The sequence below is a fragment of the Ovis canadensis genome, chromosome 18, assembly GCF_042477335.2.
Source record: "Ovis canadensis isolate MfBH-ARS-UI-01 breed Bighorn chromosome 18, ARS-UI_OviCan_v2, whole genome shotgun sequence".
Lineage (NCBI taxonomy): Eukaryota > Metazoa > Chordata > Mammalia > Artiodactyla > Bovidae > Ovis > Ovis canadensis.
In genome coordinates this window covers 58,895,804-58,918,367 of record NC_091262.1, presented here as the reverse complement: position 1 = coordinate 58,918,367, position 22,564 = coordinate 58,895,804, and the positions used below count along the sequence as shown (strand labels likewise).

General features: G+C 39.6%; 1 protein-coding gene across 5 annotated transcripts in view; it reads right to left on the bottom strand.

The window, feature by feature from the left end:
* The window catches only part of LOC138423141 (signal recognition particle subunit SRP54), a 66,810-nt gene that overhangs the window by 8,950 nt on the left and 35,296 nt on the right, over positions 1 to 22,564 (bottom strand). For 2 of the 5 annotated variants that reach the window (XM_069558726.1, XM_069558727.1), the window contains 2 exons: positions 22,233 to 22,328; positions 20,658 to 21,180 (listed from right to left, as the gene is read on the bottom strand). In XM_069558726.1, the coding sequence (XP_069414827.1) occupies positions 21,089 to 21,180; positions 22,233 to 22,328 (188 nt within the window). In that variant the 3' untranslated portion in view covers positions 20,658 to 21,088. The other 3 variants (XM_069558729.1, XM_069558728.1, XM_069558730.1) reach the window with 3 other exon arrangements.

The following is a 22,564-nucleotide window of genomic DNA, read 5'->3' as shown; positions in this document are numbered from 1 at the left end:
GCAGCAGCAGCAGCAAATGGTTCCTTCCATTCAGTGTTTAAGGGAAACAAATCAGCTAGAACAAAACCCACTGACAAAAGGATCATCAGTCTCAAACCTACCGGATCAACGGGAGGCAGAACATCTTTCTTCTGCAGGCTGTCGACTTCATCTTCATCTGTGCTGTACTCTTCCATTGTTTCACCGCTAACAAAGTGGATGACTCTCCTTGGGACTTTCTTCTTTTTTCCTATGACTCCCAGTTCTACATTTTCAAAGCCTCTTTCATTACTCATCTAATGTCAATAATAAATCAGGAAAAGGAGAGTTTCAAGTGAGATTAATTTTCTTCCATATAACCAAAAAGAAAATTATTTGGGGTTGCTTTATTTAGGGAATAAAGAAATATAAGCCAGTCTATAAACAGTTTTTTAAAAAATAAGACAGGTCACACACACAAAAGAATATCAACAGCAAAAATGAAGGGTTTAACGAACTGAATAATAAAGCAAACCTCTGCACACTCACATCCAAGGTTAAAAAATAAAACTTAACCAATTAAACTTTTTAAGTCAAAAGCTTAGAAATCAAGTAGTACACTTCAGGTCACAGCAATTCCAATGCTGTATAATATGTGAAGATATGCTGGACATCAATAATTTTAAAGAATTATGAAGGAATTAATGTGTAATATCAAAGGAAAATCATACAGATACATATACATATGTTAGATATGTATTATAGAAAAACAATTTGTATTAGGTAACCCTGGTAAGTCTTTAGATTTGAGTTAAGTTATGTGTGAGCAAACCAAAACCAGTTCAGCTTAATTCTGAACCTCTCCTTTTCGCAAAACAGAAGTCCCAAATTCAAATGCCTTTTAGGTTCAAGCAGGTACCAAAAATGAGAAAATACTACTATAGATGAAGAGTAGAACTTTAAACAAAAGCATGCCCCAACTAAAGACATTAAAATTGAAAAACTTTAAAGCACCGTGCAGGTCAAATAAAACTCATTTGTAAACCAAATCTGGAAAGCAGGCCATCAGTGTTCTATATGAGAACTTCCAGACTTCTCAGGCACTAATATATACAGGACAACAGTTTTCCTGATAGTAAAAATATTTTTACAAATTTTAAAACTATAATAGTCTAAGGAATTCTAATTATATCCAAACTTCATTCCTAAAAAAAACACTAATTTTACCTCATACATACAGCCAATGTTCCAAAACTTAGAGCAAACGCATTTTGTGGGAGAGGATGAAGAGCTTTTCCCTGTCATCTTGTCCCAAGTTTAAATTCCTAAGAAAGCCTCTCTTGTATCTTCTTAATAAGGAGATTTCAAAAGAGCACAGCACAAGTAATTGTAAAGAAAAATCTGACAACACTGGTTACCCTTTGGGTTAGGTATAAAGATGGAGGAGGAGGTACAGGTGAAGGAGTGGTCAAGTGGGCTTTTCATGCTTTGTGTGTTTTGTTGTTTTATTTTCGTGATGAGAATATGTTTCTGTATTACTGGTTCAAATTTAAACCTAAACCTAAAATGACTACCATGTTTAGACTTCATGTTGGTGGGACTGTCCAGGACTGAGTCCAGAGTTCAAAAATTTCATCCTCCATAAGGATTCTTTGTGACCCCAGGGACTGCAGCTTGCCAGGCTTTTCTGTCCATGGGATTTCCCAGGCAAGAATACTAGAGTTGGTTGCCATTTCCTTCTCCAAGGGAGGCTGCCTCCCCTCTCCAAGGGAGGCAGGGATCAAACTCACATTTCCTGCATTGGCAGGTGGATTCCATCTGCTAATGCAGGAGATGTAGGAGACACGAGTTTGATCCCTGGATCAGGAAGATTCCCTGGAGGAGGAAATGGCAACCCACTTCAGGACAGGCCACAGTCCACGGGGTTGCAAAGAGTCATATGTGACTGAGCACGATGATAAGAATTCTTACAGTTGGAGATATGCCAACACATAATTTAAACCCATGATTGTTGTTCAAACCTAGGAAAGTTTTTTGAATTGCACCTGCAAAGACATGGAGTTGCACTGATAAAATAATGGATGGACTTGCCCAGAATTGCCCAGTTATGCAAGTATAAGTAACTTTATTCTTATGAATTATTTCCTATTAACCCTCTAAAGTCCTTCTTAGAAAACAGATATGGTTCTTCTCTTTCCTTCACTTTCCAAAGGGAAGTTTAGTCATAGGCCAGGATTTGAATCCAGGTATATCGGAGGAGCCTGGTAGCCTGCAGTCCATGGGGTCGCTAGGAGTCGGACATGACTGAGGACTTCACTTTCACTTTTCACTTTCATGCATTGGAGAAGGAAATGGCAACCCACTCCAGTGTTCTTGCCTGGAGAATCCCAAGGACGGGGGAGCCTGGTGGGCTGCCGTCTGTCTCTGGGGTCGCACAGAGTCGGACACGACTAAAGCAACTTAGCAGCAGCAGCAGCAGCATATCCAACCCAAAGAATCCATGCATTGTTTCATGACACATGTGAACATCACTGACAGCAACTATAACTGATGTAGAACAAACTGAGATAAAAATCTTGACAACATGGCCTATCTATAAAATAACCTGAAAAAAAAAAACCCACAATTCTCCCTAGCTGTCCTGAGGTTTCAAATATATCCTAGTCCTTAATAAAGGAAAACCACCCCTTTATAGTTTCCATAAATAAGATGGACAACAAATGGCCCACCCACACCATCATTCTTCTATCACCAATCCCTAAGCATGGTGAGCCATTCCTACCCAATCTCATTTTTTCCACCTTCACATGAAATTTGGTTTATGCTTGTCCTGACACCAATGTCTTCTTTTGGACCAAGATTTTATAGGCAAGGAAAAGTCAGAGGAGCTGGGTTAGATCTCCAGTCATCATATGAATTGGGTGGATCTGATGCTAAAGCACCAGTCCCAATCAATGAACAGAGCTGAGACCTTTTGTAGCCCATCATGATGCCTTATTCCATCCCCACCCCACTCCCATCAGAGCTGAAGATGGTTTTCATTCTCCCTCTAGCAATGTCTCATTGGTTTAAGTTTTCTTTTCTAAGACACAGGCAAAGGAGAAAGGGTGTCTCTCACTGGTTTAACTATTTCATCTTCTTTAGACAGCTTTAATGAATAAAAACATTCTGGCTGGGTCATAATAACTGGTATAAACTTATCTAACTCCATTAACTGACTCTTGGCTATATTTTTTTCAAAAAGATTAAAGAAAAAAACTACAAAGAGGAAGGCTGAAACATGAGTCACATTTTTTCATTCTAATGCCAAAGTTAGTTAAGTACAAACAGAACTTTGAGTACTCTATACATCATATGCAATTTCAAAAGGCATTTTATTTATTCTAATCATCACATTCCATATAAAGATCTTTATTAAAGAGATTTTTCACTCAAGTTTTCTTTGAAAATTTTAACATTCATTTTTGATACAGTAAAACCCAAGCTGTTTTAGGTATAATAGCTTAAACAGGAATGAGTAAACTTTTCCCACAAAGGAAAGATGGTAAATATTTTAGGCTCTGAGGGCCATGTAATCTCCGTCACAATTACTGAACTCTGCAAAAGCAGCCATGGACAATACATAATGAATGGGCTATGTTCCAATAAAACTTTATACAAGTCAGTGGCTGGTGGGATCTGGCTGCCCACAGGCTCTAGTTTGTTGATCCCTCATCTTAAGGAACCAGATTATCAAGTAGAAAAAAAAATCTGTGAAAGAACCTATGCCATGTGATTCCAACCTCTGCTTGGCAAGGAGGTGGAGTGGGAGTTAGTTAAGGGAGATACTGATAGGTAAAAACCAACCAGAAAATAATTTGATTCAAAATTTCCAACAATTATGAAAGCTATTCTCTGAATTTGCAAAGGTTTCATTTTTACAGATAAACAATAAGCCTGCTGGTAAGAAAACTGTCACTGCCAACTACACAAACTCCATTTCAACAAATGCCAATGATCTGACAAAACAATTTTCTAACACCAGGAAATTATGAACTGCAATGTCAATTAACATTTTATTATCTTTCATGGTTAACTGTGCTGTTTAAATCTGCTTATCTTATTTCTTTGGCCTGTTTTCAACGGCAATTGTCTTTTTATATATTCCCATAGTACCCAGAACTTCTTAAAAACATGTATTATGCTTGGAATTTATTCTGCATCATCTTCCCTAGACAGGTGATCAGCAACATGGAAGTAGGCACAGTATGTATCCTTCACTGCTATATCCTTTAGCCTACAGCTCCTGGCACATCGTGCTTGGTAGCAGGGGTGCTAATAAAACAAATGAACAAGTAGTACTGAAATTTTAACTCCTTTAATAATACTGAAGCTGAGATTCTGCTTAAAAGTCGAGTTGGAGAAGATGCTGAATGGCCTGGTTTGAAGCTAAATTCTAAACACAGACCCAAGCTCTTTTCTCTTACTTCCTTCCCGACATGACCCTTGGGATTTCTCAGTTCTGATAAACAGAGGATGGCAGGCTCTCCTTCCACCCAAGTCTCCACCTCAGTGGCTTCTCCCCTCTTTCTGTGGTCAACTGGGCATAGATCTGGGGTTCCCGGAAACATCTCTGCTACAGGAATGTGCATGAGAAAGCACAAAGGGAAAGTTAGAAAACTGTGTGTATATATGAACCCACTTGTGTATAACAAAATTATATATGCACAGGCAATCCCAGAGAGAATACACCAGAAACCTAACAGTTACTTTTGGGGAAAGTGAATGTGAGAAACGGGTGATGGGGGGGATCCCTATGATTTTTGCCTCTTTGCTCTATGGGCCTTCTTTACGTTTGAATATTTATTTTATTATTTTTTAACCAAGAGTGCAAAAATAACATAACAGTACTAAGTTGCAACAAAGAGCCTCTCTTCCAACATTCATCTGGTAAATCAGTACAGGTATACGTATACTTTGCTACTAGACAGATTCAAAGCTGAAATCGGGACCGAAACAATTCCAGTAAGAGAAGGAAAAATCAAATGGAAAACACATCAAACGCTGTGGACTAAAAGGGTCAGCTCAAGTATACCTCCTGTCAACAAGAGCAACTGAACATGACACGTGGCTTTGTAACCATTTAGCGTTACCCTCGAATTCCTTCTTGCAGGTTACCTTCCTCCTTTCTAAGCAGGAGAAAAAACAACTCCAAATATAGTCTAGCCTCTGGACAACTTTTTTTTAAGGCAAACTACTTATAATATTAGAACAAACATTTGGGCACCATTCTCCAGGAATCTGTAGTTTGGGGGAAATGTCTTACGTTCAGGTAATTATTCTTAAAAATGAAGCCACTCAAAAGCTCTGCTCTCACTGAGGACGGGAAGATTTTACGCAGAAGCAACTCGGATTTTTAACATCAAAACTGTATACTCCTGGGCTGGTTTCTTCCCTGGAGTGGGAAATAGCAACCTGCCTCAGTATTCCTTCCTGGAAAATTCCATGGAGAGAGGAGCCTGCCGGGCTACAGTCCATGGGGTCCCAAAGAGCTTAGCACGACTCCGCACACGACTGAGCACACGAGCTGGTTTCAGGTAAAGCCATTCCTTCATTAGCTTTACTTGGCCAAAGATCCTACTACTACTATTTCAGACACGAAATCCAAAACAAAACAAACCTCCAACCTTATCTAATGCTCTAAACTTATATTATTATAAGTTAACCACGTGTGGCTAAGGCTCACTTGAAATGTGGCTAGTTCAAGAGGAGATGTGTTGAAATACACAAAGGATTTCAGACTAGCACAGAGAGACAATGAAATATCTCAGTGGTAACTGTCATATAAATTGCAAGTTTTGTTTTGTTTTGTTTTTTACAAACTGGGCTAAATAGAATATCAAAATTAATTTCACTGGTTTCTTTTCAGTTTTTAAATGAAAATACAACTTACAATGCAGATAGCATTAGGTCTATCGGACAGCGCAGCTCTGGGCCTTAGTTACCTCGTTGGTGAAATGGGGATAAACGTACACCTTGTGCACAAGTAATAAGGTTTAAATGCGGGGGGAAAGCCTGTAAACGCATATTACCTAGCTGCTATCTGCGAACCAAAGAGCAGATGCCGAGTAAGGCGCTCCCAAAAGGAGAGGCTGAGAAGTGACTGTAGCCATGGCCACCTGGCTTCCAGCTACTCCAAGGACAGCCTTTCGGGTACACGCCTTCCCTCTAGCTAACGCAGACCCGAAGCCGCAACCTCACTCCGCGACACTCGAGGCCTCCCTGGAGTCTGCGGCGCTGTCAGCGGAGGGGTTGCCCAGCTGCGCCGCGACTAAAGGAGCGTTCGCCCCTTCCCTCCAGCCGACGCTCAGAGGCAGGAACACCGTGAAGAGCTCCGTACGGAACCTCCGGCGGACGGCCTGCTCGAAGGAAGGCCGGGCGGCCCAAAAGGGCAGGCGGCGGACTAGGCAGACAGGAGGCGGGACTCTCTCGCCTCACTCAGCCTCGGGGCTGTCGCAACCTTCTGCGGCCCCACCTACCTGCTGTGCCGATTCCCTGAACGGCCGGGCGGCCGCAGCTCCCGAGGCATTCACGGCTTCTCCCTCCTCACGGCTCGCTGGCTCCCGCTCCATCGCTGTCGCCGCCACAGGACTGCTGGCGCTGGCGAGATACAAGGTTATGGTCGATAAGCCCAATTCCATCCTCTGCCTCCCCGCCCAGCTGCGGACCGAGCCAGAGGTCAGGAAGTGGGACTCACCGGCAGGGCCCGCCTAGCGCCGCGCCCCGCCACGCCTCGGCGGGAGGGGCGGGGCAGGGAGGCCTTGGGTGGGGTTTGTGTGGGGCGGGGCTACTGGCGCCCCGCCCATCCGGCTCGGCACCCCGGGCTTTGCCAGAAACGGCCTAGACTGCACAACTGCGGGGCGGGGCGAGGCGGGGCGGGAAGTTATGCTGCAGGGTTTCCGGCCCGGCCCAAGTCCGGAGCTCGCCGCCTGGCACCACCAGTGACGTCATGTCTCGTACCTCTACCGGGAGTCTGACTTCGGAATCTTCACGCAGCCGCTCACCAACTGCATCCCGGGCAGTCATTCCCAGACCTTGGTTTCAGTACTTCTGAAATATGAGCGGCTTCGTAGTGTGCTTCAAAGACTTGTGATGAGATGTGATTGCTGAAAACATGTTTTTTAATGAAAGATTGATGCTACGTATTGCATTTCTTTTATGGATGGCGATCTAGCCAAGATACCTTGAAATAAGAGCCTCGATGGCGAATTTTGCTTCCACCTATATGAAATACTTTATATGTAACTAGGACACGACTGAGCGACTTCACTTTCACTTTTCACTTTCATGCATTGGAGAAGGAAATGGCAACCCACTCCAGTGTTCTTGCCTGGAGAATCCCAGGGACTGGGGAGACTGGTGGGCTGCCGTCTATGGGGTCGCATAGAGTAGGACACGACTGAAGCGACTTAGCAGCAGTAGCAGCAGCAGAAACGTTAAGTGAGACATGAAGAAGAGCAAAGGGCAGTAACAAGCTTCTATTTTACAATAACAAATGTGAGGAATAATTTATTATCTGTTTAGGGGTGTGTGTGTGTGTAAGAGGGAACATTTCAAACTTTTACAGTTTTTCCCAGTGTTCAACCAAATTAAAAAGTTATGATTGCGATCATTATTGCATTACTGTACTTGGAGCATTTCCAGGTAAGTGGTCTTTTATTGTAGTTTTTTAGTATGAGAATTTTCATGCAATTTTCACCAGTTGTAGAGGTCAAAAATAAAATATATAGAACAGTCTTTTGGACCCTGTGGGAGAGGGCGAGGGTGGGACCATTTGGGAAAATGGCATTGAAACCTGTATAATATCATATATGAAACGAATCGCCAGTCCAGGTTCGATGCATGATACTGGATGCTTGGGGCTGGTGCACTGAGACGGCTCAGAGGGATGGTACAGGGAAGGAGGAGGGAGGAAGGTTCAGGATGGGGAACACGTGTATACCTGTGGCGGATTCATGATGATGTATGGCAAAACCAATACAATATTGTAAAGTAATTAACCTCCAATTAAAATAAATTTATATTAAAAAAATAAAATACACTACTTTGGTCATGAAGAGGAGCTTCATTTGATACTTTGAATTCGATTTGCAAGCCAGTCAAATTTCATAAATACTCCCCAAAGTTATGGCCCAGCATATCTTCTGTGTCTGCAGGCCCAACACGGCTACAATCTTAGTTATTCCTTTCTCTCCTATGCAAAATTCTTTTTCTGCTTAATATTCTTGTATACTTTCTATCCTGAATATAACTATGATGACCTAAAAACCAAATTGAAAACCTTAAAAACAGAAGTTGATTATTTGAAAACCATCTGTATTTTTTAATTAGATGGAAATTCATCATCTATTGTTGCTAAGGTACACAAGTGCTGTCTGGTGGCAATAGGAAGGGGTTGAGACAATCCAAAACAGCAAAAACCAACTGCAATAAGTTGAAAAGAAAAATAAAGAACCAGTTGTTCAAGGCTCCATGGATTGGCTGTCAAAAACAAGCCAGTTGTTCTACATTACATGTATTCAAAAATCCCTTTCCTGTTAACTGGCAAGAAGGGTAATCAACAGCTTATATTCTTAAAAAAAATTAGTGGAATGTTTATAATTGCATGATTTTATTTTGCAAATTGGCAAACATCAAATCATGATTTTTACTGCCACAGAACTTATTTTCATGGTTTACAAGTACATTTCTTAGTTTACTGAAAATTCAAAATGCAAGTCACATTCCAAGAAAAACTAGAATAGTTATTTTTTAACACAAATATGCAATTGAAGAGCAGTCTTTTGCAAAAGAACAACTTATAGCAAGAGAAAAGCACAGCAATTCTAATGGTTTTATTTGGGGCATTGACATTTTTGTCATTATCTCCAGACTGTCACAGGTCAACTAAAAGTAGACAAAAAAACAACATGCCAAATCTTTCTTTCACTTTGTAATATAAGTTGTATTGTATACCTGTGACAAAAAGATAAATTCAGGTATTACTATAATTTACTTGAAAATATAACTGTTACCTAAATTTAGTTATCTAATGATGCATGTAGAGCTAAAAAGGTAAATTTAGTTAAACCTATTTTTATGAAAGGCTGGGAAAACAAAAAATAACCAGGAGTGTCCATCAGATAAAAAACAAGACATTTCATGGTTTGGGCATAGCTACATATATATTTTAGTAAAGAATATTTATTTAAAGTTATAGTTTCATAATCAATCATGCACAAGAAAAAATGTTTAAAAAGTGTTAAAAATGCACTTTTTTGATTTGAAGCAATGGCCACTTCTGATTTGGTGAATTTAGTGAATAATCTCTCTAAAACAATCCTATACACAAATGCACAGCAAGTACGTGCGGTGCTGTCAGCGGAGGGGTTGCCCAGCTGCGCCGCGACTAAAGGGGCCGTTCGCCCCTTTTCTCCAGCAGACGCTCAGAAGCAGGAACATCGTGAAAAAGAGGCGGCGGACTAGGCAGACAGGAGGCGGGACTCTCTGGCCTCACTCGGCCTCGGGGCTGTCGCAACCGTCTAGGGCAGCATCTGACCACTGCCACTCAGCAGCTACCTCAACAGAAAGACCAAAATTCTCTCCAGGGTTCCTTTCAAGGCTAGGTCCCTGCCACTATCATAATCAGCCTGGCCACTGGAAGAATTACCCAAAGTTAAAACGAAGGCCTTATTCGCAGCCCAAAGCTACCCTCTGGGACCCTTTTCATGAATGTCCTGAGAAATTTGAAATGTACCTCCCTTTTGTAAACAAACACTCATGAAGTTCTGAGAAAAGTTTGGGGGTCTTTCCAGTACTCCCACTAGCACCATTGGGAGAGTTGGACCTTCTTTTATCAGAGCTGAGGCTATTACCACACTTGTGGACATAGAGACTTATCACTCTTGTGTCTTGAACCCCACCAGCCTTCAGGCCCTCTTCCTTAGGGTGCCAGAATGGTCCAAATGGTGTGAGTTCCAAACACAGTTGTGAAGGTAAGTCAGTTGGCCTCCTTGCCTTCTGAGATAGATTCTTTTCAGGGAATTCATTAGTTACTTCTGTCCCTGTACATTTTGGGGGGCCAAGACCTCCTGGGAAAATTACACGCTTATATTTCCTGTTGTTCCATGTCCAGTTCTAACTGTTGCTTCCTGACCTGCATACAGATTTCTCAAGAGGCAGGTCAGGTGGTCTGGTATTCCCATCTCTTTCAGAATTTTCCACAGTTGATTGTGATCCACACAGTCAAAGGCTTTGGCATAGTCAATAAAGCAGAAATAGATGTTTTTCTGGAACTCTCTTGCTTTTTCCATGATCCAGCAGATGTTGGCAGTGTGATCTCTGGTTCCTCTGCCTTTTCTAAAACCAGCTTGAACATCAAGGAGTTCACGGTTCACGTATTGCTGAAGCCTGGCTTGGAGAATTTTGAGCATTACTTTACTAGCGTGTGAGATGAGTGCAATTGTGCGGTAGTTTGAGCATTCTTTGGCACTGCCTTTCTTTGGGATTGGAATGAAAACTGACCTTTTCCAGTCCTGTGGCCACTGCTGAGTTTTCCAAATTTGCTGGCATATTAAGTGCAGCACTTTCACAGCATCATCTTTCAAGATTTAGGCACTATCAATTAAGATCCAGGTAGATCCTGATAAATCTTTGCCTCAGTTCAGACAATAGTCTCTTAGACCTGAGGCCCTACAAGGAATTCGTCCAAGTGTCAAGGCACACTTCCAGAAGAGACTCATCATCCCATGCTTTGGTCCCTGTAGCCCACCAGTCCTTCCCACAGGCAAGTCTCATTCCTGAGGTTGGTATTTTGTTCAGGATCTCTAAGCCATAAACAGTATAGTCATACTACATCACCCCGTAGCCCCCAACCTCACAGCATCCTCAATTTAATCCCTCTGAGAACACAGTTCTTTACAGTTAAAGATTTATGTAGTGTTTTCTTCAACCTTCCTGTCCATCCAGATAGCCAGTACTTGTCTTTACTTGGGAAGGACATCAATATACTTGGATCATTATGCCTCAGAGCTACACAGAAAACCCTACTTACTTTTCACAGACAGTGAGAGGAGACTTAGCCAGTGTGAATTTTGCCCACAGCTCTACTTTTCTTCGATATGTTGATGACTTTGTTATGCTCTCCTTCTAAGGAAACACAGCTCAAGGACAGCTTATTCCTTCTAACTCAGCTAGCACACAAAGGCAGAAGTCTCAAGGAGAAAGTTCCAGTTTGTTCAAACCCAGGTAAGACACTTGAGTCACGCATCAAGGGCACATCTGTTTCCCACTTCTTCCCACCAAGTGCCATTTGAGTTGCTTTTTTGGACTAACGGGCTATTGCAGAGTTGGGTTCCTAATTTCTTCTTGTATGCACAAAACCTTTTTCCCTGCTAAAAGGCAGAGGCTCAATCCTCTTGTTTGGAATAACAAGGCTAAATCAGCTTTTCAAACTTTAAATGTTCAGTTGGCCACAGCCCCTGCTGTAGGGGACCCTAACTACTTTCTTCCCTTTCTGCTATTTGTTCATGAAGTTAATAATAACAGGAAACACCCTTGGAGAGCTCATTCAGTCCCATGGGGGAAAACAGAGATCTATTGGCTTTTAGGGCCAACAGTTGAAGGCTGTAGGTCAAGATCTTTCACCTGGCCTCCAAGTAGTAGCAGCCACCACTGCCATTCTGCAGGTTATAGAATGGACAGTTTTGGGGTCTCCCTTATGGATTTTTGTCCCTTAACTGGTTGAGGCACTCCACACACTATCTGCTCACTGACTGACATCCTATGAAATCTTGCTTTTCTCTCCAAATGTCTTTTTGTGTTATGCTAATGCCCTAAATCCTGCTACCCTCTTAACATAAGCAACAGATAAGACCTCACATGATTGCATAGCCACAGTTGATATTTTGACTAGTCTGCATCCAGATTGCAAGAAACACCTTTAGACAAGCTTGACATCTTTTGCTGTATCTATGAAATGCTAAGTCGCTTTAGTCGTGTCTGACCCTATGCGACCCCATAGACGGCAGCCTACCAGGCTCCCCTGTCCCTGGGATTCTCCAGGCAAGAACACTGGAGTGGGTTCCCATTTCCTTCTGCAATGCAGGAAAGTGAAAAGTGAAAGTGAAGGCGCTCAGTCGTGTCCGACTCTGTGCGACCCCATAGACGGCAGCCCACCAGGCTCTCCCGTCCATGGGATTTTCCAGGCAAGAGTACTGGAGTGGGGTGCCACTGCCTTCTCCATCTATGAAATAGTGCTGGACAACTGAAATCTGGATATGCTGTCACTACTCCCTTCACTATAATAGAATCCAATGCTCTGCCCCTAGTTCTTCAGCCCAACAAGTTGAACCATACACACTAACTTGCACCTGCACACTTTAGCCTCTGGCAAATGTGCTAACATTTACACTGATAGCAGTTATGTTTGGGGAGGATCTCATGACTTTGAAATGCTTTGGAAACTGAGAGGTTTCTTGAGCTTGGGGGGGGGGGGATTAAATTGAAAATGGCCCCTTTGTTAAGGCTTTGCTGGATGCAATCTTGCTGCATGACAGTTGGCAATGGTAAGTTGCCAGGCCTTCCAAAGACAGCACTGAAGGAAAGAGAAACTGACTGGCTGACAGAGTTGCTAAGGCTGCAGCATTACAAGACTCAGGCTTCATAAAGAAACTTCTGTTGGTCACTGTTCACACCAAGTTAACTGTGTACTACTTGGAAGGACACCCAAGATTTAAAGGATATTATCAGAAATGGGAAAGTGCATGCTACAGTTAGGAAAGAAAAGTGATAGGCTTCTGAAGGATGCACATTTGACCAACATCCTTGGCTTTGGTATGGGCTAGACAACCATCCTGCTTTTTCTGCAGTCGCTCAAGCAACCATCTTAAAGTTAAAACAGGCAATAACTTGTTAAAGAATTGATAAAACGATAGCCTGAGGGAAACAATACTTTTAGAGACCTCCCATAGTAGCAGCTCAAATATGTCAATGGTATCAGATCTGTCTGAGGTATAACCCACCAAAACCTATTCATATTCTCAAGGCCACTTTCCTTTACCTGCTGGTTCCTCTACTATCCAGCAATGTTAGCCAGCTGCCTCCCTCTCAAGGACCCAAATATGTTCTTGTGATGGTTTGTATGTATTGTCATTGAATGGAAGCCTTTCCTTGCAGATGAGCAGCCAGCCTTACAGTGGCCAAAACATTACTGGAAGGGATTATTCTCACGTGGGGACTTCTCTTGGAATTACATGATGAAAGTACCATTGCACTAGACAACTTTCAATGTTGCTTGTGAAGTCTAGCCTACAACATTTCTGCTGCGCCCATCAGCCTCAATCCTCTGGTCAAAAGGAAAGAACTAATGTGTGTGCGTGTGTGCTTGGTTGCTCTGTCATGTCCAACTCTTTGCGACCCCACGGACTGTAGCCTGCCAGGCCCCTCTGTCCATGGAATTTTCCAGGCAAGAATACTGGAGCGGGTTGCCATTTCCTCCCCCAGGGCATCTTCCTGACCCAGGGATCAAACTCACATCTCTTGTGTCTTTTGCATAGGCAGGTGGAGTCTTTAGCACTGTGCCACCAGGAAGCCAAAAGAATAGCATAATAAAAACATGGACTATTACTCAGCCATAAAAAGGAACACATTTAAGTCAGTTCTAATGAGGTGGATAAACATAGAGCCTATTATACGGAGTAAAGTAAGTCAGAAAGAGAAAAACAAATACCACATATTAAAGCATATATTTGGAATCTAGAAAGATGGTTCTGATGAACCTAATGTGCGGGGCAGCAATGGAGATGCAGCCATAGAGAAAACACTTACGGACACAGTTAGGGAAGGAGAGGGAGGGATGAACTGAAATAGTAACATTGAAACATATACATTACCATATGTAAAATGGATAACCAATGGAAATTTGCTATATGACACAGGGAGCTCAAACCCAGTGCTCTGTGACAATCTAGAGGGGTGGGGCGGGAGGTGGGAGGCAGGTTCAAGAGGGAGGGGACATATGTATACCTTTGACTGATTCATGTTGATATATGGCAGAAACTAACACACTATTGTAAAGCAATTATCCAATTAAAAATATAAAAAAACACAATTGGCAAAACTCTCAGTGTCTTTCAATCTCCTTGGCCTAAATTACTACTCATGGTTTTACTAAACTTAAGATCCACACCCTTTGGAAGACACAAATTGTCACCATTTGACATAATTACTTGATGACTCACAATTCTTGATTCAGAGTTATACAAGCCTCTTCTAGTCAAGGGATATCTTTTACATTATTGCCAAAATCTCATTAAGACTCTAAAGAAAAATGAGCACCTGGTTGAGAAACCTTTACATAGTAAAGCACTCCTGGGAGATGAAGAACTCACATACCACAATTTACAACCAGGGGACTACGTTTATTGGAAAAGAAAACTTTTAAAAGACTCTTTGAAGCCCAGGTGGAAGAGACTCATCAGGTACTCTTTACCAGCACAGAAGTGCTTTGTGCCAGTAAACCTAAAGGCACTGATTCTTAGACTCATGTTTCTCATTTGAAAAAGGCTTCCCTACCTGAATGGGCTTCTGAAATAGTTGGAGACTTAAAGCTGAAACTGACCGAGTGAAGCAATGACACCTGACATAGACAACTCCCCCAAGATTCAGGTTAGGCCAGTATATTCCACAATCACTATTAATGAAGTCTTTGTTTTTCTTTGTTCTAATTGCTATCACAAAGTTGCTTTATCTCCTTCAGTATGTAATAACTGATAACAGCAACTTGCTGCTCTTCTCCTTATAGACACATTATCTGGGAGTGAAAATCTTCATGCATGGGTCCATGCTTGGAATGAAAGTTTAAAGGAAGTGACCCAGGTCCTTTGGTCCCTTAAATTTGACTATGAAGGACTGGAGAATTGAACTTTTTGGACTCCTCCTTGTAGCTTCAGGTTTATTAATACTCTTTACCTTACTATATACATGGGCATCGTCCATTGGTAGTAATTCTATGAAAACCATATATCTTGTCAGAACTCTCCTGGAAAGAAGCCTCTAGCTCCAATTTTTGGCCATTCAACTAATCTATTCAGCTTAGTATTCTTTCTTTAACCAAGGCCATGAGCCACCATTTCTTCTCTTTATATTAAAACGACTGATTTTATTTGGATAGTTTTTTCACTTATTATTCTTTCTTAAAACCCATCCAGAACCTTTATGACTGGAAGAATAATGCCCTAGTCTGCATTTCCCAAAGTCTAGCCCCTGAAGGAAATCCAACAGATTGTTGACTATGCTGTTGGAACCCCAGACTCATTCATCAAACAATGGGATTCCCTTGCCTTAGCTATTTCCAATCTTATTAATATCCCTCCATCATATCCTGTATAGAATTAACTATTTTCCCAGCATACCATGTTTGCCTACTTGAATTCACAGCTCCTTTTTCCTGTTTGGTCAACAGAATCAGACAAAAACCCCAATAGTTCTTAGAACATTTGTTCCAGTAAGACTGGGAAACACTGGCTCTCGTATTTACCTTGCTATGCCACAGAATATATCCTCATGATAATCCCATGTTCCTACAAGGAAGGCTTCTAAAAGGCTGTTCAAATATAACTGACCCATGATTTAATCTTTGACTCCTTTCTCTGTGCCCCATCTGGCTGTGTCTCTATTTGTGGTTGGAAGATGTCCTGCCTCAACACCGCCCAACCCCAGGTTCTCAATGTGCCCTAGGGCTTTTACTGGCCCCTTTGTGTTCAGTTTTCCAGAAATTATCAGATAGCACCCATGTTCTACTTCCCACCTCTGCTGAGATCTCTCTTTTAAGGGATTTCAGAACTATCTAGGAATTTTATTCCCCAAGTGGAGAATTGGAACCCTTGACAATATGGTCTGAAATTTCTCTGCCAAAGCAGCAGACATAGCTAATGCCATAGTTAATAGCATTAAGTGACCAAAAAATTTTTCTAAACTCACTCACACTCATGTTATATTAGATAACTGATTTGCCTTGGACTGCCTTCTGGCAGAACACAGAAATATCCATGCTATCTTAAACACCACCTGCTATACTTGGATAAGTATTTTTGGTATCAGTTCAGTTCAGTCGCTCAGTCGTCTCCGACTAGAAACTCAAATTGAAGTCCTACAAAAGAAATTCACTTGGCTTCATTCTGATTCCCTTAACATTTCAATGTTTGATCTGTTCAGCTGATCACCCTTAAATATTGGACTTGGTTCAGAACTGTTCTGGAAACTGGGATATTGCTGTTAGCAATTTAGCTTCTGTATATTGGTAAAGCACTTGCTTAAATTGTTTACATCTGTACCTAACCATTCTTCTGCTTGGTTAAGGTTTTCACAGATCACTGTATTTGAGGCAGCACAGTATCACAATGCTGCCAATGATTTTCCTGACCCATTTATTGACTTTTACACCCAACCCCTGCTTTGAGAGATATGATAAATCCAGAACAGGCAACCAAGCCACTCCAGTTTTGTGGGACTAGATGTTGCTCCTGTGATGTTTTCTCCAGGAAGAATCATAGGCAAAAGGGGGAGACATAAAAGGTACAACAGCATAAATGACTGATACTGAGGACATCCAGGTTTGCTGCCCATGCTGAACTTTGCTGAATTCTCTATATAAATGTGTTGATGTTAGCTCAGTGTCAAAAGGAAAAAATCCTGAGAATAGTACTTTTTCTAGACTAAGAAAACCATACCTTTTCCTAGTAACAGATGAGATGAACTTGATAATCCAATTGTATATAAAATACAAATTTACCCTCCAATCCAAATTCTTGGGAAACAACAAGAAAGAAACTAAAAAAAAAAAAAAAAGACACATCAACTTATGGGCTTCATACTCCCTGTATTTCCTGTCAAACGGAATGTCAAGAAACAGGTGGGTATTTCTTACACTTCTGCCAGAAATAAAATGCTGAACCCCTTAACTGATTCCCAAAGTCAGAAATTATGGGTCCATGAATACACCTAACTCTTAGCCTATTTTGGGTTACCTCTTTATTTTCTTACATTCTATTTTAAAATCATAAACAGCAAAAAAGCATGATTCCTAAATTATGCAGCTACGCAGGTATTGCATCTCCTCATGACGTAGATATGGGACTTTTCCCTGGAAGGTCACAAAACTTTTTCATGTGTTTCTTAAGAAAAATAAATCACAATCACCGGTATTACTCACTTCTGCTTCCAATGAGAAGCAAGTCTTTATGTCAGAGGATGCTCAGGCCTCACATATGGGTTTTCTTAGTGTCAGACTCATCTACATTATCCTTCCTACAAACAGGTGCTGATGTGCAATTTGATTGTTTTTCCATTTATGATCCAACTGGTACCAAAAAATGCATTGTTTTAAGGCTAATGAGAGAATGCTTTAGGCCAAATGAAGCTAAAAGATATAAATGCACTTCAAATAATGATTCTGAATGAAGAGAAAAGTAACGAGAGTTGCAAGCAGGAGGACAGGCCTGCCAAATTCAAGAGCTTGTGTGTACCACATTAATATTACTGAAGGAAACGTTCCATTAGCTTCCAATTAATATTACCAAAGGAAATGTACCACTAGCTTACAATCTGTATTTTCATTTTAAAAGTATCCAAAAATTACCTTGTATGCAGTATGCCCATATTACAGACAAGAGGTCAGTAGAGAAGGGACTAGAGTCCTGGGTTAGCAATTACTCAACAATGAGCACAAATAAACTGTTGTCTGCCCCTATTGACAAAGTGTGGGGAAAAAAGTCATAGCAAAATTTCATATCACATCAATAACAAGACACAGACTATACACGTGATCTAGAAGTAAAATTTAAATTAATACCCCGGAATTTGAGATACAGATTCATCATTTTTATAACTTGTGGCTCAGAAGCAAAGAAGGTTTTAGGTTCAACCGTAATGCAATAGCTTAATGTTCAGAACATAGTAGCTGGAGTTTAGAGCAGAATTTTGAAGATGACTCCACTTGCAATCCAGTGAATGCCAGGAATGAACAAAACAGGTAAGAGCTGTGGTGATGGTTTTCTAGTTTTGAACATGATAACTTACTTGGCTTTATTAATAATTATTGCCAGGTTTTAAGAAGACCAAAACTTACTTACATTTCGTTGTTATTTAGCCATGGTTCTCACTGACACAGTTTTTATTAGAGCTCATTCAAATTTTGTGGTTGTTATTTTACTATAATAAAACACTTGCTTTTACTGCATACAGTCAGTAAGCTGAAATTTCTTCACATTTAAACACAGTATTCCACTTTTTACTCAAAATATTTGTTCATATGTACTAGAGCTACTTAACCTCTACATTCACTGACAATAGGTATTAATATAATAATTTTACCAGTATTAATATGAGACTTTAGTTCTAGTAAATTTCCTGGCTTTGTTGCCTTGTATGTATCAGTATTTCTGATAATAATACATTTCTTTTTAGACATGTGCACTATACTTCTGTTCAAGGTTAGTATAATAGTATTGCATATCAGAACTTAGGACTTCTCACATTTTGATATACTGTATTTATTTCAACAACATAATGGTTTATGTGACGTACCTTAAAAAATCACTTTTACTATATGATGAAAAGTAATTTTTCCCCACAAAAATGCCTCAATAAAGTTTCAGTGCATCGTGTATATATACCTTATATCCTACATGCCAACAAATATGATACTTTCAGAACACTGACATCCATTAAATTATTAATTTGCCTTTTCTTGGTATTATAATTTTTTTGATAATTACATTGTTTTTGTTTTAAAATTACATAAGCACTGTAAGTAAAATAAATTGTATCTAATTTTATATTTGTACATATTTACATAACATTATAATCAAATCCAGGAAGAATCCAATGTTTTATGATATTAGATCTAGCTAGTGCTCTAAGTTGGTAATAGAAAATATATCAAAAAGCTAAGGAACTAATTTTAACAATAGTGAAAAATAAAAGGAAATTTGTTCAGATTATTAAAGGATTTCGGTATACTTATGCTTTAAAAAAATCAGTACTTTGATAAAAACTGAGAACTGAGGATAGCTTTTGTAATAAAAACGATGCCAGGCTGAGGCATTAATGGAGTCAGAGTATCTCCAATTTCCTTGTTCTATAAATGAGGAAAGAGAAACAGAAGCTGAATGACACATTCTGGACTTTTACTGGCCTTTGCCACTGTTATTTTTGCTTCTGAAAAAGATAATTTACATCAGACACAAAAAATGGTAAAAACAATGCCCCAATCCATACAGCTTGGCCAAGAATCTCATTTCTTTGTTTTGGTCAAAATGGAAAAGTGGTCCCTGAGGATAGAAATCACAATACTGCATGCCCAGAAAAGGTGGCATGCATGAGTTTAATAAGACTAATTTGGAGAACAGTATTTTCTATATTGTCAAATTTCTGTAGCTGGACCTTGTGATGACATTTCTGCAGAAGAAAACATACATAATTTTTACAGGGTCTACAAATATTCCATAGGGAATTAAATTTTTTATCTGGTGAAAATGATTTAGTGGGATATAAAATCTTTACCCAAGTAAATAAGAAAATCAGTTGCATTCTCTATTTAAGTATTTTCTGAAGACACTTTGGCTTTTAAGATCTTTTTAAAACACTGGAGACATAAAAAATTAATACTCCAAAAACTAGCTATTTCTTTCACTCTCTTCTACTGCTATAAATCAGTTCTTCGCTGAAGATCAGTTCATGTGTGTGTGCTCAGTCACTTCAGTCGTGTCCGACTGTCTGTGACCCCATGGACCATGGCCACCAGGCTCCTCTGTCCATGGGATTCTCCAGGCAAGAACACTAGAGTGGGTTGCCATTTCCTTCTGCAGCGATAAAGTATAAAGTGAGTGAAGGGAGTGAAGTGAAGTCGTTCAGTGGTGTCCGACTCTTTGCGACCCCATGGACTGTAACCTATCAGGCTCCTCCATCCATGGGATTTTCCAGGTAAGAGTACTGGAGTGGGTTGCCATTTCCTTCTCCAGAAGATCAGTTCATCCTAGTTCAAAATACATTGTTATAACAGTGTATTTATTATCTTCACAATGTGAATAATGAATAGGTATAAGAATTATGCTAGTGTTTTAAATTAATTACATAACTTACTTAAAAGCCACTGTTCTAAATGAACTGTACAGCAATCCAAAGTAACCAACAACCAAGTCAATCTTATTATGGTCTCATTATTTTTAATATATAATAATGACATTCTAATATCTGCAATTATATTCCCACTAGGAAATCTATACATCAGCTATTGTCATCAAAGTATATCAATTTCTTCAAGCAGATTTTTGGTATGTAAGAAACATAACAAAATTGGCTTTGCAAGAAAATCAAATATTGCCACTAAGGCTTCAAAAATATGAGGTAAAAAAAAATGAAAGTTATATACAAAACATTAAATTGTGAACTATAACCAAATTCACAATTTCAATTTAAATGTCAGAGTTAAGATTTTCTATGGCAAAATTATCTTAATTATTCCAAGTTAAACAAAAATTCCTAATACTAATGGTTAAGTTACTCTACCATGTGTCCCAATAAAGGTATACTTCTGGAAACAGTCTTAAATATTATATTTTTGTCTGCCTTTTAACATGATACACTGATCATTTTAAACCATAAAGAAAGTTAACAACCCCTTAACTTATAATGACTTTGAAGTTTATTGTATAGCACTTTTATTGAGACGTCATGTAACTACTGACCCCGACTGTTTACAAAGGTAATGGTTGGCCTTTGAGACAATTAAAAACTTTTAAGTACTAAAATTTTACATCATGATTTAACTTCAGAAGTGTTAGGATGGTTGAAACTAACAGAAAAGAAAATCTAAAGCAAAAATATAATGATTTCCACAACAACCATATATTCCTCCCATATGAAAGGGAGGAAGGGAAAAAGGAAGGAAAGAAAAAGAAAAGGAAGGGGGAAAAGACAAGAAGAGAAAGAAAGGGGGCAAGACAGGCAAGAAAAATACTTTTTTTTTTCCCATTTGCAAAAAGGAGGGGAAATTCTGAGGTCTCAGCAAATAATGTAATCAACAGAATCAGTTTATATTAAGGCATCTTCTTTACATGTTATTGAACCCCATCATGCCTTTCATATTGCCAGCAGCACCCTGTTGAAATTGCCTCATCATTGACTGAAGTCCTGCCATACCGCCTAGAGTGAGAGTGGAATAAAATCAGGTAATTATTATACAGAACTTGAAACATCTGCTACTTTTGCCTAATAAGTACTTAAACTTCTAAAAAATATACTGCGTTCTGACTGCAAATTGGTCACCAGCCGTGAAGTACATAAAAATCTGTATTATCACCAGTATCCTCATCTATAAAAGAGAATAAATAACTTACTTCATCTCGTTATGAGGAATACCATCTACACGAAAAGATCTTAGAACAAACAGTACCTATCACACTGTAGGGAGGGAGTAAGTAAATTGAAACAAAAAATATTTTCCTCTGGGAAGTCTGAGTCTTATAAATAGTAATAAACTGGAGTGGTAGTTAATGCACAGGACTTCAAGTAGGAAAACAATTCATCATTACTTAATATCTACTATATGCCCAGAACTATACTAACTTCCTGACAAGATATGACCTGTGATTTTACAGGAGAAAGGGAGGTTCAGAAAGTTTAAGGAACTTTTCATAGGTTACATGGTAAAAGTGGAACTTGGTTTTCAAAATTGTTATATAATTCCAAAGTCTCATCACTAAAACTATCCAGTTTCTAAACTAAGGCAAAAAATCACCAGAAGAAGCATTAACGAAAGATGATTAGGGACTTCCCTGGTGGTCCAAGGTGGTCCACATGGCCATAATGAAAAGAATTAAAAATACAATTTTGGGACTTCCTTGGTAGTCCAGTGGCTAAGACTCCATGCTTCCAATGCAGGGGGCATGGGTTCGATCACTGGTCAGGGAACTAGATCCCACATGCCACAACTAAGACCCTGTGTATAGCCAAATATATATATTTTAACAAAAGATGATTAAGTAGCTTGCTCAAAAATCAAAAACAGCAGCAGGGGAGTGAATGAAACCTCAGCTTATACAACACTATTACAACCATTCCACTTAGAAATTAGATGGGCCTTTTCCACCATACCCTGTTTGATCTGATTTTTGATTAACAGCAGAAGGCTTATTAAAACTCAACCCTTATAAACTAAACCATGTATTAGCAACTGGCAACAACTTCATAATTACCCATATGATGAAGAACTCTTGGATCCATCATTTTGGCCATTTGTTGATTCAATTTTGCCATCTGTGACTGGCTCACATTCTTAGACATGTCACCACCTGAAAAAATTTTTGCATCAGTACAGACTGTAATATAATCAGGATATCATAGAAATTGAGTAAATATAAAGAAAAACCCTATAATCTTACTCTAACACAATTATTTCTGTTTGTACATATCCCCTTCTAATCTTTGTCCCAGAGAAAGAAAAAGTGAAATTCAATATTAAGGGACGTTTAAAGGGCTTTTAAGGACTAAAATTTTTAACACTTTTACTTATACCTGTGAAATGAGC